General features: G+C 40.8%; 2 protein-coding genes across 2 annotated transcripts; one reads left to right on the top strand and one right to left on the bottom strand.

The window, feature by feature from the left end:
• The first annotated feature begins 248 nt into the window (after nucleotides 1-248).
• LOC139466814 (ankyrin repeat and SOCS box protein 3-like) lies at nucleotides 249-4,235 on the top strand. Its single transcript, XM_071248515.1, has 3 exons — nucleotides 249-331; nucleotides 1,615-1,671; nucleotides 2,170-4,235. Exon 3 carries the CDS (start codon nucleotides 2,718-2,720, stop codon nucleotides 3,876-3,878), a length of 1,161 nt encoding a protein of 386 aa, XP_071104616.1. The 5' UTR covers nucleotides 249-331; nucleotides 1,615-1,671; nucleotides 2,170-2,717; the 3' UTR covers nucleotides 3,879-4,235.
• Nucleotides 4,236-6,485: 2,250 nt separating this feature from the next.
• LOC139466805 (uncharacterized) lies at nucleotides 6,486-9,040 on the bottom strand. The gene is made up of 2 exons (XM_071248503.1): nucleotides 8,275-9,040; nucleotides 6,486-6,606 (listed from the first exon to the last, which is right to left on the bottom strand). Exons 1-2 carry the CDS (start codon nucleotides 8,941-8,943, stop codon nucleotides 6,556-6,558), a joined length of 720 nt encoding a protein of 239 aa, XP_071104604.1. The 5' UTR covers nucleotides 8,944-9,040; the 3' UTR covers nucleotides 6,486-6,555.
• Nucleotides 9,041-14,266: the final 5,226 nt, after the last annotated feature.

The following is a 14,266-nucleotide window of genomic DNA, read 5'->3' as shown; positions in this document are numbered from 1 at the left end:
ACCTGCATCACTAGGGGCATTCCTCCCACATTAACCTGACACGCCGTGATATGACTGGAATACTGTTAAAAGCGGCGTTAAACACAACTCACTCAGTCATTTACTGTTACCTATGCTGCATGGTCGTATACATGAGTGGCGACTTTATGGATCGGGTGGTCAGGCTCGGTGACTTTTTAGATCGTTGCTCGCTCATGCCTTTATCAAGGCAGATGACGGAATTATTATTATTATTATTTTGCTTTCCACAGGGCGGCCGAGCGAGCTGCAGGGACTTCAGATGAAGATAGCAGATAAATACAACGTACACGAAATCACACGCAGGCTGCAGGTACCCAGTATTCTGCTCAGTAGTTATGATCGGGAGTATGGGTGATCCGGCCCAGCACCTGTGCTACAGTTGCACCCCTTTGTCATTCTAGGATCCGCTGATTGTGGCTTCGAATCTAAGTTATGATCCTCTACTGGTGGAATCAGTGATCTACTGGTGGTATCACTGATCTACTGGTGGAATCACTGATCTACTGGTGGAATCACTGATCTACTGAATCACTTATCTACTGGTGGAATCAGTGATCTACTGGTGGAATCACTTATCTACTGGTGGAATCAGTGATCTACTGGTGGAATCAGTGATCTACTGGTGGAATCACTTATCTACTGGTGGAATCACTGATCTAATGGTGGAATCAGTGGTCTACTGGTGGAATCACTGATCTACTGGTGGAATCAGTGATCTACTGGTGGAATCACTGATCCACTGGTGGAATCAGTGGTCTAGTGGTGGAATCACTGATCTACTGGTGGAATCAGTGATCTACTGGTGGAATCAATGATCTACTGGTGGAATCAGTGATCTACTGGTTGAATAACTGATCTACTAGTGGAATCAGTGATCTACTGGTGGAATCAGTGATCTACTGGTGGAATCAGTGGTCTAGTGGTGGAATCACTTATCTACTGGCCACGCGAGGTTCAGATGCCCAAGGCACCGTAATTCGCTTTGTCGAGTAGCTACGCTCACTCGTACCAGAATCCAATGGTCAATTATGATCGTTAGTTTATCAGCATATCTCGAATATCCCTCTCCAGTATCATATTATGTTCACCAGGATGACGGCAGTCAGCAGTTTTCCAGCTATCTGACAGCGGCCATGGGGTCCGACCATGTGTGTGTGTGTGTGTGTGTGTGTGAGAGAGAGAGAGAGAGAATGCGTGTGTGTGAGAGAGAGAGAGAGGGGGGGGGGGGGGTTCTTGAAAAAAGGTTATGGTGCTTCGGACTGTTGAATTTTGTTTATACAACACCAAGAGTGGTGGGGTAGCCTAGTGGTTAAAGCGTTCGCTTGTCACGCCGAAGCCCTGGGTTCGCTTCCCAACATGGGTACAATGTATGAAGACCATTTCCCCCGCCGTGATATTGCTGGAATATTGCTAAAAGCGGTGTAAGACCATACTAACACACTCACTCTATTACGACAGACCAAAAGCCCAAGCGGCATCACTAAACTGTGACTAACACCTGAACCATCACATTAAGTTCCTCTACCTAAAATGCCGACGTGGCACTAGCTAGACAATACAGCGAAAGTAATGATTGAGTCAATCATATTTCAGCTTGACGGACCTGAGCTGAGTAACCTGAGGGACAGGTCGGATATGAAAAAATACCAGGTAGGCTAAATATAATGTTTGTTTGTTTGTTTGTTGTTTAACGTCGCACTCGGCAATATTCCAGCTATATGGCGGAGGTCTGTAAATAATCGAGTCTGGACCAGACAATCCACGCACTTTGGTTACGATGACATACATCAGCCAAGTCAGCGAGCCTGACCATCCGATCCCGTTAGTCGCCTCTTACGACAAGCATAGTCGCCTTTTATAGCAAGCATGGGTTGCTGAAGATCTACTCTACCCCGGATCTTCAGTGGTCTAAATCTAATGTGTAATAGTTTGAAAATAAATGATCTTATATAATTCAAACTCACACTCACCACCCACCATTGCAGGTAATTTAGTTAAATCATGTTTAACCAACTATTTGGAGTGGGACTGAGTTTAGCCATATCAACAACTCATGGAATCTCATTTTACTTACCCAGTGACAAGACGGGTAAGTTGTAGGATGCTATGCTACGTACATGCCTTTGCAAACACTTCTCTCTGTTTCAGTACTCCTTTGAACTAGAACGCCGTGTTCTGCAGAGAAACAACTTGATGCAGTCGGCATCGTAGGGCAGCTTACAGAGGAATAGACTACCCAGATCTGTGACCAGGAACGCCTTTCATGTTACGTTTGCTCTTTAGCACAAACAAAATAATCTCATCTGTTGCATGTTATTTTGTGTACAAGGCAATGCTATCATTATGATGTTTACGTTCCCTCCCTGTTACGGTTCAGCTTTCTTTCGCGTGCTGTATATAGGTCTGTAGATTCTGAAGAATTTGTCTGCATTTATTTCTGTCTATTTAGCTTTTTGTCTTTTGTGTGTGTGTGTGCTATGGTACCTGTTGGACTGCATATTTCAACGACGTATCTCCATCAATCCCCATAAGAACATAATACCATTCATTGTTATGGTTTTGGAAACCTTGATCCGTAACCAAAATCTGTCGGCATCACTCCTATGGTCAACTCCCTTGCCCCTCTACAGTACAGCCATGGGTTATTGTACTGACTGACTGACACTGATTACACTAAGTGCTTAAACATCCTTTCTATGACCATGATGAGGAAACGGATGAATCACAGTAACATTCACGACCTATTCTACTCTTTGATCCACGGGGGATTATCTGTCTTGGATAGTTTTGTCAGAAATGGCGGCTCACTAAAGATCAATGGTCCAAACCGGAAGTCTCTCCTGATTGGATGCATTGAAGAGGATCAACAACGTATGTTCTATAGGTGTCTTCAGTTAGGTGTGGATGTTTCAGCAGCTGATGAATTTGGAAAAACTGCATTACACTGGGCGTGTGTGGAGGGAAAGCTTGAGTTTGTGAAGGCCCTGCTTGCGCGTGGAGCAAATGTAGATCAGAACGACAAGGAGTTGAAAACATGTCTGATGCTGGCCGTAAAGAACGATCATTATGAAATCGTAGAACAACTTTGTAGATCAGGTTGTAATGTCAATGTCAAAGATGAAGATGGCGTTTCTGCTTTACATTTTGCTTCTCAAATGATGCAGACAGAGACTGTAAAATTATTACTGCAGTATGGTGCTGATAGTTCAGTCAAAACCGATCGGGGAAAGTCCCCAATAACTTTCTGTCTGGCAAACAAAGACACTAAGACTGTTCAGATTCTCCTCGAATCAAATGCGAGCTTTGCTGAAGGCGAAACATTTTCACGAGATCTACTAAACGCTGTGGACAGAAATTATACAGATGCAGTACAGTTACTCCTTTCTTCTGGTGTAGATCCGTGTCCAGACAACGTATGCAATTCCTTTAAGACAATAATAGTATCAAATATCACATGGCCAATACTACGCAGTGCTCTTATGTCAGAATACGGCTACCTTACATCTTCCGGTCCTGAGAACAAACTGGTGCGACACATCGTCAGTAATCACATGTTTGAGAAAGGATCACAAATCTTGGAACTAGCATTTTTGTATGGCCTACAGATCACCAGCTCAGGGAACATGTGGGTTTGTTCAAAGGGTTTATCTACATGTATATGTAGGACGTTTGTGTCAACGATCAAGGACGAGAAAGGATACCAAATGCTCAGCTTGAAGATGCTGTGTAGAACCAGGATCAGATGTGGTTTGGGTCTGGGTGTGGTTCGGAAGGTGAAGACGCTACCTCTGCCCAGTAGGCTCCAGCGATACTTGTGTTTCTCTAGAGAATATTGCCTTGATAAGCCACTGCTATAATGGTCAACACCGATGCAATCGTAATAGGACTTTTTCTCCTAGTCGCTATGCTCCAAGGGTACAATATGGGAAGCCCCTTTATAGTGTGCCCCGCTGTGATATTGCTGGAATATTGCTGAAAGTGTCGTAAATCCATACACACTCTCTAGTCGCTACGTTAATTAGGTTATCAGTTCCCAGGCATGAGGCAGTATGATGGTCGGGGGATGTATGATTTTGGAGAGTATATATTTGATATCTGTATATGTAAATAATAGAAGACGACATTGTTGTTTGTAACAAGCTTCGAAAACCGCAATTACATTGATATGCGAATTGGTTAAATTGGAACATGGGTATATATATTTTTCTAAATGAATAAATAATATATGACTGAAAGATGGAGTTATATTTTTCAGTTCCTTGCACAAGATGGAATCCCTGCGCCTTCCACGTTGCAGTACAAATTGCTTAAATGTCAACCTACCCGCACATGTATAGATTACCAGTCGTATTCTTTCAACAATGCACACTAATAATCAGCATAGATTTACAGATATCCAACAGTAAGAAGAGTTTTCTGACCCGCAGCCCACATATAAAGTATTCATTCAATCTTGCTTTAGAAAAACAAAATCACTACAGTGTTCCTGGTTTTAATTTGGAGGATCAATAATTACACGAGAATCGATGACCATTTAGTAATCAGGTGTGACGTTTTTGTACGCACCGTGCAGGTACGTACGATGCCAAACTCTGTTGATGAAGGTTTTAAACCTTTTTTTCCAACCGCTTTGCCTTTGACAGGGTAAACCCCAAACAAACACGTTGGATGTTCAGTGTTTAACGCTGCACTCTACAATATTCCACATTGGGATAATCTACAACTAACGGGATCGGGTGGTCATGCTCGTTGACTTGGTTGATGTATGTCATCGTCTCCCGATTGCGTTGATCGATGCTCATGATATCAATCATTGGATTGTCTGGTCCAGACTCGATTCTTTACAGACCGCCGTCAAAACGGCATCACAAATATAAGTATGGCAAGCAATGACGCATTCTATGATGAAACCGTGGTAATTCTGTTTTTTTTATCAAACTATTAATATCTTCATGCTTATCCGACACTTCGTTCAGTATGGCTACGACTGGCAGGAACGAAAAGATGCAAATCACCGCTATGTCGACGAGCTGGTTAACTGCTATTTATACGAGAGATGCAGTTCACACACAATACATTTCCCATTGCATAACATCTTTTCGACATCACAGACACCGTTCAATACACCTAATAGCTACGTGAGGACCTCGTTTAGCAATAACAGGATATCCAACCCTTCGACTGATGGGGACATTTGTAGGCGTTTACACTAAAGGGCAACTAATAAATGATTTACAGTACAGATGCGTAAACATTGAAAATCCGGGTCATATCGATCTGTGGAGCTAACAGCAGAAGCCTGGATGAGTACGTGAATGTAATTTTAATCCGCAGACAGAAATATTCCAGCTATATCACGGAGGATTGTACGTAATCCCGCCTGGCATGCGGTCTGTAGTTGTTAAAAGCATGACCAACTGCTATCTGTGCCCAGTACGGTGTCGGATGACACTATTTGTAAGAGATACACATAGTGGGTTAATGACCACTCTGGTCTTTATTTTGGTAGGGTCTTCCGACTAACATTAGGTGCTGGAGACCTATTCTGACCAGGATTCACCTTGGGGGGTACGGGAACACAGCAGCAGAAACTCATTTTGATCGCTAGTCCCTATAATGAACATTGATTTATGAAAACCTTCAAATCGTTCGTAATGAAAACTTGTCTTGTGAAAGGACTGGAGGAAATTACAAGTATTTGTATGGTTGTTCTGTAAGAATGGGATACCTTATCCTTATCCTTATCCATTGGGGAACTGTAGTCCTCGCCACTTGACACAGAATCACGAAATACCGCGATGATTAATTGACAAAGATAGCTTCATATGTGCTAATAATACAAGCCATTCCGACGAATATTACTTACAGTAATGACAAAAAATACAAGTCTGCTTTTCAAGAAATGTCCATTTTCTTCGCGATAAACATCATCACTGAGGATCGGCAGTCAGGTGACTGCTGGCGACTATATTTAGTAGCGTGCAGTGTACGTCCATTACCAGCACCATGTGAAAGAAAAGTACATGCACAGTAGTATTAAAAACGACGTTGACCAAGGTCACTGCTAATTTTTACCGCTCACAGTCACCTGACTGTTGATTATTACCCTGATCGAAGCCACCTTATAAAGGTTTATCGCTAAGAAAAGGGACATTTCTTTAAAAGTACACTTTGCAATTTTTGTCATTACTGTAGGTAATATTCCTTATCGACGGAATGGCTTTCTTTCACTTTATAAGTATTAACACACGTGCAGTTATCTTCGTGAATTAATCATGGCGATTTTCGTGATTCTATTTCAAGTGGCTAGGACTACAATACCAGGTTCTAAGGCTGGGGCATGCAGCTACTGAAAGACACCGAATAGTGCTTGGTTCAATAAGTCAAAGTGTTTCACAATTTATAAAATTAGTTTAATGACAGTAAGTAAATATACATCATGCATAATGTTTGTAAGTGCACAGATATGTAAAACCACGTTGAATGAAGAGTTAAGTGCGCCCCGACCAGTTCTTTGAAACTGAGAAAGGGAAATCAGTTTCCAGTGTCTTTGATATGGTCCTTTGAATCAATAACCGATGCATTCTGAAAATAGGAAACATAATGTCACTTCAAGTGAAAATATTAGTCAATATTCATTTAGCTGTTTGAAAAACCCTATCACTTTGACTTAGAATTCAAGATTCAAGAACTGAAAGTGGTCTCCTCTGGGGACATATATATGATTAATAAGGCCACGTCCATTCTGTGTCATACTGCGTGCCACAGTGAACAGAATATAAAAACAAACACATGAAGTCGGCTCATTATAAAATTTCTTTGGCAAATACCGCAACCATAACTGAACATAATCAATCCATTATAATTTCTATTGTGGAAAACTAAACAAGCTCACGATGGTGTCTGGCAGGAAGAGATGTTTGTGTTTTTTCGTGTTTCCTTGCAATGTTTGAAGGCATTGTTCGGTTTGATAATGACATAATAACATGAATCGTGAATATAGCATAATGTGTGATGTCATCCCTATTTGTAACCATGAAAGTAGCATCTCTGATATAGTAATCCTTGAAATATAAATACGATGAACAGCTTTTGCCTGGATAGTCAGAAATAAAGAGGAATAAATTCAATAGTCAATATATGTACATTTGATACATTGAAATAAATATAGGGTAATACAAGCAATATCATTTTAGTAGCCAGTGTAGGCTTTTATCGATGTGCTAAAGAACAATGAGGGATGCACAGAATATAATGCAATTAATGGCTAGGTTGTATAAATAATTCCAATGACACATTTCATGGGGGGAGCCAGCATTTTTAAAAAGGAGGGGACCAAAATATCCAAATTCTCCCTAAGATAAGTTTACTGCCTACAACATTCTGCCTATGCATTTAATAGTTTTCTTCTAGGCCCAAGGGCAAACATTAGAGATATGTACTCCATCATTTCCATTCTAAACAAAGACCAATTAAGTACACTGGTCATTTGACATAGTACTCACATTAACACTAAACAGTGCACCAATGTACATGTTTAAGGTCAGTCCATTTCCAAATACATATGCTATCATTATAGTTATCGTGGCAGGCTAAAGAAAGCACAGAAAGAGTGTCTACACATGTCACCAAATCAATTTTGAATAAGTAACATGTGAAATAGATGGTTCTTGATACACTGGAATTCGTAGCTGTTCACAAAGATAAATATACATTTTTTATGGCCCACGTGTCATACGAGGCTTAAATTCGCTTTGAGCTTTGAGCTATGAACCACATGATCTAGGCCTACAGGAATATGAATATGAATTCCTGTAGTTCGTATCAGAGTTAGATTTTTGGCAGGAGAAACCAATAACTGTCGGAATAACGATAACATATAGCAACAATTATAGAAATTGAAAGGGCAAATAGTCCAAAAATGTCCAATATATTCCTTACTTAAATTAACATTTTTTAGACAGCTAGGCGTACTGACCTGTTCATGCAAGTGGTAGCCTTGGCCTATATGACATTTGATTACCAACCCCAGAAGCTGGCAAAACATGATAGAATATTCTGAAACGCGCGTAGCCCTAACAGACATTAACCAGATTACAACTTAGACTCTAATCAATTTGATCCAAAATCGGCAACACGTTATTGATATACATCTAAAACAACCAAACACAAATGCAGGAAGGGAATAAATATCAGTAGGCTACCGACCCCCCAATTGCCGTTTCTGATAAAGGGACCAGTAATCATCTGTACCGGGTTATCCACGGTGTTCAGCATGTGCAGATCAATAATTTCTAGTCTTGGCGGGTTTAAATCCCTCTCGTGTTTCGCCGACAGATACGGTGTATCATCATCGTCGTCTTCAAACCGCTGGCCTCCCAGACAAGCGAATGATGTCAGCGCTGTGGACAGTGATCGCCGTGCCCTAATGCCGATTTTTCTAAGCCTGTCCAAACTAGAACGCCTCTCCAAACTATGCCCCCTCAGTTTAACATGTTCCTCGGATTCCTCTAATTTTGAACGTTGCTCCCTTTCCAGTGTATTCTCTGGGCTTAGTTCTTCGATCAGTTCCCCGTGAATCGCTGTTTCCTTTTGCCGAGACCAACGCCAGCTAGGCACGCGCAATCGGTAGAATTTGAATGATGGGAATTTAAATGTCTCTTTGCATTTATCGTCCCCTGACTCGTGTATGGATGACTCCGACAACGCAGCTGACCCCTTTCTTGTATCCTCCCCTGAAGAAACTGTTGCGGAAAGTGTATCATTCGAACAGTCCATGTCTTCTTGATACTCATATTTTGACCACATCGTCATATTGGAGAGTCCATCACTGTCTATTCGTTTCTTGCGTTTAGGGTGACAGCTGTCGTCATCCTCCGGGTTAAAGGTGAGCTCAAGTCGCACTGTGGTATCTGTGGCCATTATGCATGGAAACAATCACACATGGGTTCCAGTAATTCTATGTAAAGAACATTATTATTCGAAACATCAACATCGTTCCTTTCTGATTAGCAGACGATGCATCGAAGTGCGCATGCTCAGACAAGGGATGTAACTGTTCACAAACTATTTCCCCACCACCAACCAGAACTGTCGAAGATCAATAGGTAAAGAAAATGTCACGTGTTCGGTGTGCACATTCAACAGAGCACTAGCTGTGCACAAATCAATTATGGAAACTCGATCCCTAAGTATGGATTGCTCATGAACCATTGCAAGAATGAAATCTTTAAAAAATAATAATCACATAGAGTATATATAGTGCAAGACGAATGCTTAGAAAAATATATAATATTGATGGAAACAAGCTTCATTTAAATTAAACAGGAGCCCCAGTTGTCGAGATGACATATACAGAACGTGTAGAAAATCTAGACTTGCTTCATTTAGGGCCATATATAGCTTTACAGTAAAGTTGTGTGGAAAGAAAATGTACAGTCCAGTGACTGTGAGACAGACAAATATAATGCAAGGTAATAATTTACAAGTAAATGTGGGAATTTCGGGGCAGAATTCGACCCCTGACGCCATGCTATTATAAGAACACGTGGGACCAGGTGGTTATGAGAGCTGTCACCAGGCTGACTGTTTCATCATGTCCTGAGGGCGTGGTTCGTTGCCCAATGTCTGGTTTGCCCCGCCCAGCCCCGACTTATTACATGTGATTAGAATTGAAATATTGCAAACTGAGGCGTTTTATACAACATTCACTTGTACACATAGGAACATACTACAATTTCATTAATAAGACAAAATACGCACAGTCGTCTATGTCTTATAGAACATTTTTAACGATCTGTAGCACACTATCTAATTACGGACTGAAATAATTTCCCCAATTAAGACTACGACTGTGTGTGTGTGTGTGTGCGCGCGCACAATTAAGATCTATTCATTGTCTTTGGTGGTAATTTATACAGAAATAAAGATTTTATTCGAATTAAAAAGGGGGAGAGGGGTTGGGGGGGGGGGGGGGGGGGGGGTGGTCCTCTGTATCTGCCCATGGGAATAATGATCATCTCGGCGCTCTCTGATCGTGTTGCACAAGTGGACTGCATGGCCCCATTCCAGAAAGCGTTCGTAGCCCTAAGTTGATCTTTACTCCCATACTTTAACACAGACTTAGGACAGTCATACTGCTTAGATTGCTTTGTAAAACGGGGCCCCAGGCTAACATCGTGTTGACGTATATAGCGACGGCGTGGATCGTTGCTCATGCTATCAATCATTATAGCTAAAATGGATAGAATTATCATAAAAACGCCCGCATGTTTCAGAAATGAGCGGGCCACTGTAACTTGATAATGCCCTCATATTACTTGACGACGGGCCATTATCAGGCCCGTTGTTAGGTGACGTCATAGGATAGGGATAAGTGACGTAACGTTCAAAAGTGACGTCATCTGGTTTGTTCTATGACGTTTCCATATTTGTAAAAGTGGGTCAGTGACATTCGTGTTGATTGCAGTAAATGTTTCAAAATCGACATTGTTGTTTCTTTTTATTTGATAACAAATTCCATCCATTTTAGCCAGAATAACGGTAATGCTATTTTTCAGGGCATTATCATTTGCAGAAGCCCTCGGTCTTTTCAACTGCCCTCCTTTGTCGGGCAGTTAATGGAAGACCTCGGGCTTCTGCAAATGATAAAATAGCGTTACCCTTATATCAGTTTGCCTGGCCCAGGCTCGTTTATATACGTGCCGCCGTTATATAGCTGAAATACTTCAAATCGTGGCGCAGATACCATTCATACAACCAAATGTGAAGGGCGTCACTAAACACAGTAAACCTGTAGCATGTTCCTTTCCGTTTGTTGTATGCCCCCGTGGGGATTCCGGTTTAGAATAGGTCCCCAGCAACCTGTGCTGGTCTTAAGCGGCGACCACAGTGGTCAGGCTTGGTGACTTGGTTGGTCGCTGTCATCGTACCCTGACATCTTCGCGAGGCAAGGGAATTAACTAACTTTATAGTCAGTTAAAGGGGAAGTGTACACGCAAAAATCACTTTCTTTCTTTTTCTAAACAAAACGCAATTTTACAATTAGTTAGTATCTGTGTTTGAAAATATAAACTCATTTTTTTCACAGTGAAAGTAGGAAGCTCACAATAGTGTGAAAATGCTATGCCGTTATGAGGCCTTCGTTTTTCGAGATAAACAGGCCTGAGTTTTCCACCTTAGATTATGACGTAATTGGTGCCAATTCAACTGGGTCCCTGTCTATTCTCAACGCAAAAGATATCAAGTACCAGTTTGCGGTAAAACAACATGGCCTATGACACACTCCGGCGCAGTGGTGACTCAGCATAACACTATGCTGGCTGGCATCTGAGACGCTAGAATCACACACCTGTACCTACACCACGTGAAGCGGCTCTAACAAAGCATGATGACGTCATAATGTTTATCAATTGGCACCATTGACGTCATATTGCAAGGGGCATAAGCCATGGTGTTTTTTGTTCTGGAAATAGAACACTTGGTAAATGTGAAAAATATCAATCGTTTTAATGCAAAAAATATGTTAATTAATTGTGATATTTTTTATATTTTTGTCTATGACACTACTAGGTTAACACTTTTAATGTGGAAAAAGTACAAGAAAAATAGGTTCATTTCCGTGTGAACTTGCCCTTTAACTCGCTTGCCTCAGGAAGATGTACCTTTACGGCGTGGATCGTTGGTCACAATATGAATCACTGGATTGTCTGGATCAGACTCTAAACATGTTTACTACAAAGTGCATATCGTTGTGTATTATTCTAATAATATAAAAATGTTTACTACTAAGTGCATATCGTTGTTATTCTAATAATATAAAAATGTTTACTTCAAAGTGCATATCGTTGTGCATCATTCTAATAATCTAACCATGTTTACTACTAAGTGCATATCGTTGTGTATTATTCTAATAATCTAAACATGTTTAAATAGTGTGCATATCATTGAGCATTAAGTCAAATTTGGATAAGATATATATATTATGAGAGTAAATAAGATTATTTATTATAAGAGTAAAGAAATGCACTTTAAATAGTGACGGGGCCGTTGGTATTGTAAACACATATAATGAGTAATGTTTTTTCATCGTTGTACGCTGGTGGGCAGATGTTTGTAACAAAACCTCTTGTTATCACATATCGCCAAAGAAACCAGTTTTAGACTAACAGGATAATTTATAATTGTGTCAGTTCATGCCAATAGTTCTATTTCACTAGGATTTGTTTGTTTGTTGTTTAACGCCGCACTCAACAATGTTCCAGCTATATGACGGTGGTCTGTAAATAATCGAGTCTGGAACAGACAATCCAGTGATTGTTATCATGAGCATCGATCCACGCAATTGGGATACGATGACATGCATCAACCAAGTCAGCGAGCCTGACCACCCGGTTCCTCTAGGCTTTTCACGGCAAGCATAGACGCCTCTTACGACAAGCATAGTCGCCTCTTACGACAAGCATAGACGCCTCTTACGGCAAGCATAGACGCCCCTTACGACAAGCATAGTCGCCTGTTACGGCAAGCATCTGTTGCTCAAGACCTATTCTAACCCGAATCTTCACGGGGTCCCCGTGACACGTAAACGTTCAGCACATTGCAAACAGCGCATGCATGATCAATACTGTTGCTTCCTTAATGATTAAATGTGTTTAACAAAGTGTCTTTGGGCGTTTAGCTCCAAGAAAACAATATGTGTCTGCTCACAACCGAGTTTGAGTGGCGACGGTAACACTGGCATGCTTTCCCTTGCACGTGCTGTTCGAGGTCACGTGCTTCTTGGCTGTCACAAGGTTGTGTTTAGGTACTTGATTTCCTTGGAAATGTTCTTGCCACACCAATCACTTACTTTCGTGTAATTTCCTTTAGTTTCACCTCAAAACAAAATATCCCCTGCTTTTATTGCATAGTATATATTTGCATTCTCATACTATTCTCCGTTTTAGCATCCCAAACTCATCCGTTTTTAGGGTTCCTGAACACTCAAGGGTTTCTTTTATAGAATTACCAGTAATTGTAGTAATTTATGTATAACTCTATTTCGTGGACCATATATTAGACTATCCAACAGGTAATATGTAGAAGAAGCCGAATCAGCTGAAATTACACAACCAAAGAGCTATAAATGGTTAAAGACGATTAACCCGCTTAATTGTACTCCAGCTGAAAGTAATTTGGTTGTCAAATTACGGTTTACTTTCTTTTCTTTGGCGATGATAATTTTGTGACTTATGAGTTATTTATACTGGGAAATAATGTTTTATCAATCTGTTCACAGTGTCTTTTCTATATTACGGCTTTACAGCAATATGTGTGTGGTTTGTTTGTTTGTTTTTTAACGCCACAATATTCTAGCCATATATGGCGGTCTGTAAATAATCTAGTCTGGACCACACGAGCCAGTGATAATTATAATCTCTCACTTGGAAAGCATAACATGAAGCTTTGCAAAAAAATCAGACATGACTACCGAACCGGTGCCTTTTGCTTTTCATGATATCTGTATTTTGTTAAACTTTTCGTTCAAATGTAAGATACAGGTTTCACTTCCGGAAGATAACTCATTAGTTTAAAACAGTTTATATATATACATCTGGCAACATCTGAACGGGTGCCTATTGCTATTCAGGAATTTAAAATATTCATGGGGCGTTGGGTTAGCCTATAGTGTTTGCTCGGTACGTCGATTTCCACATGGGTACAATGTGTGAAGCCCATTTCTGGTGTCCCCTCGCCGCGATATTGCTGGAATATTGCTAAAAGCGGCGTAAAATCCAACTCTTTTACTGTCTCTAAATATTCAACTGTAGGCTGTCTATAGTCTGTCTTGCAGACCCTCATACAAATATATATCAAATACAGCCCATGCAAGTCTATAATGTTTGGCAAGTCTAGATTACTGCAGTATCTGAAAATGAAGTGAGTCACTGGGCTCCCTTTTATAATATTTTTATTAAGATAACCGAACAACTGTTGTTTCGGTACGATATGTTCATTTCAGAGACTAGATGTTAGTCTAGCTGTGTGTCCAGTGCCAGACTTATATAATACTGAGGAATTGTGAGAACTGGGCATACGTTTTGAGTAGGTTATGTTTTAAGAGTATATATGTATAGCTCTCAGTTACTTTAGCGGGATCCTCAATGAACGTCGTGTGCAGTACTTGGCGGATCCCGAGGGATTCTGAGGGTGACCATGCATGCACCCACCCCGTTTTTTCACATCTGGTGACATTTTGTATGCG

This window comes from Haliotis cracherodii, unplaced genomic scaffold (assembly GCF_022045235.1).
Source record: "Haliotis cracherodii isolate W230 unplaced genomic scaffold, xgHalCrac1.p SCAF_1, whole genome shotgun sequence".
Lineage (NCBI taxonomy): Eukaryota > Metazoa > Mollusca > Gastropoda > Lepetellida > Haliotidae > Haliotis > Haliotis cracherodii.
This window is presented reverse-complemented; position numbering and strand designations above follow the sequence as displayed.

Excerpts from the sequence above, each read along its gene's own strand:
- LOC139466814 (XM_071248515.1), top strand. The coding sequence starts at position 2,718 with ATGACCATGATGAGGAAACGGATGAATCACAGTAACATTCACGACCTA.
- LOC139466805 (XM_071248503.1), bottom strand. The coding sequence starts at position 8,943 with ATGGCCACAGATACCACAGTGCGACTTGAGCTCACCTTTAACCCGGAG. Across the intron at positions 6,607-8,274 it reads TGAACACCGTGGATAACCCG|AATGCATCGGTTATTGATTC; the intron begins GTACAGATGATT and ends TCCTATTTTCAG.